This window comes from Camelina sativa, chromosome 19 (assembly GCF_000633955.1).
Source record: "Camelina sativa cultivar DH55 chromosome 19, Cs, whole genome shotgun sequence".
Lineage (NCBI taxonomy): Eukaryota > Viridiplantae > Streptophyta > Magnoliopsida > Brassicales > Brassicaceae > Camelina > Camelina sativa.
In genome coordinates this window covers 9,671,692-9,672,634 of record NC_025703.1, presented here as the reverse complement: position 1 = coordinate 9,672,634, position 943 = coordinate 9,671,692, and the positions used below count along the sequence as shown (strand labels likewise).

The following is a 943-nucleotide window of genomic DNA, read 5'->3' as shown; positions in this document are numbered from 1 at the left end:
CATTCTTCCACTGATCCTGAAGATGAAGGTTTAAGGCTTGTTTACAACAAGTGGCCTCAATATCCTTCTGATTTCAGGTAATTTCTTTTAATTAGGTACATTAACTTGTGTCAGAACCAATAAAGTGTGTAACTTCTGTGTATTGGAAATGCCAAGATTTGTATGTGATTGAGTTTCGTTTTCCTTCTCATGTATTGGCAAAAAAAGAAAAAGAAAAAGATGATTTATTCGTGCATAATAATAAACCGCTAAAACAAATTATTTTAATTAACTGCGCTAGCTACCAAAATGACCGTGGTCATGAGAGTCTTAGAGATCATCAATCAAATCTATTAGGTTTGTTTTGAAAAGTAATGGCTGACCGCAATTAAAAAGTGTTTACTAGTGTACAATTTAGTGTCTAATTAGCACATCCTTCTAGTCATGATAGGCAAGTTAGAAAAAAAAAAAAAAAAAAATCTATATTTGATTTACATTTTTCAATTTCGACTCATGCGTCCAGATTCATATTTAAAATGTCTTGTGATCCTCCTCTCTTGACCACTTAACGATCGCTGCAAATTGTAGTTCCCTTTGTTCTAATTATAGTTATTGTTATACATACTCAGTTTCAATATCTATTTCTTGCTTAGTTGATCATACTTCTGTTTTAATAAAATCCAACATTGTACAAAAAAGCTACTTTATTAATTTTTAAGAACTTCTTAGCTAAATTTCCTACAAAATCCTTACAAATTATTCAAAATCATTTTTCTTGAAAATTTTACTTTATTCGAAATTTTCTATATCTTTATTTAATCAATGTTGTTAAAAGTTTAATCCTACTATCATATAGTATATTATAAAACTGCCACTAAATAAATATATATTTGATAACAAAAAATAAAATCATATAAATTGTCACACATATAAACTTCCAAGTCTGCAAAAAAAAAAAAAAAAA

At 27.8% G+C, this 943-nt stretch overlaps 1 protein-coding gene across 1 annotated transcript in view; it reads left to right on the top strand.

Annotated features, from left to right (window-relative positions):
* Positions 1-267, top strand: part of LOC104765766 (feruloyl CoA ortho-hydroxylase 1-like) — a gene marked incomplete in the record, with an annotated part of 2,146 nt that extends 1,879 nt beyond the window's left edge. The window contains 1 exon segment of the mRNA XM_019241206.1: positions 1-267. Coding sequence (XP_019096751.1) covers positions 1-81 — 81 coding nt within the window.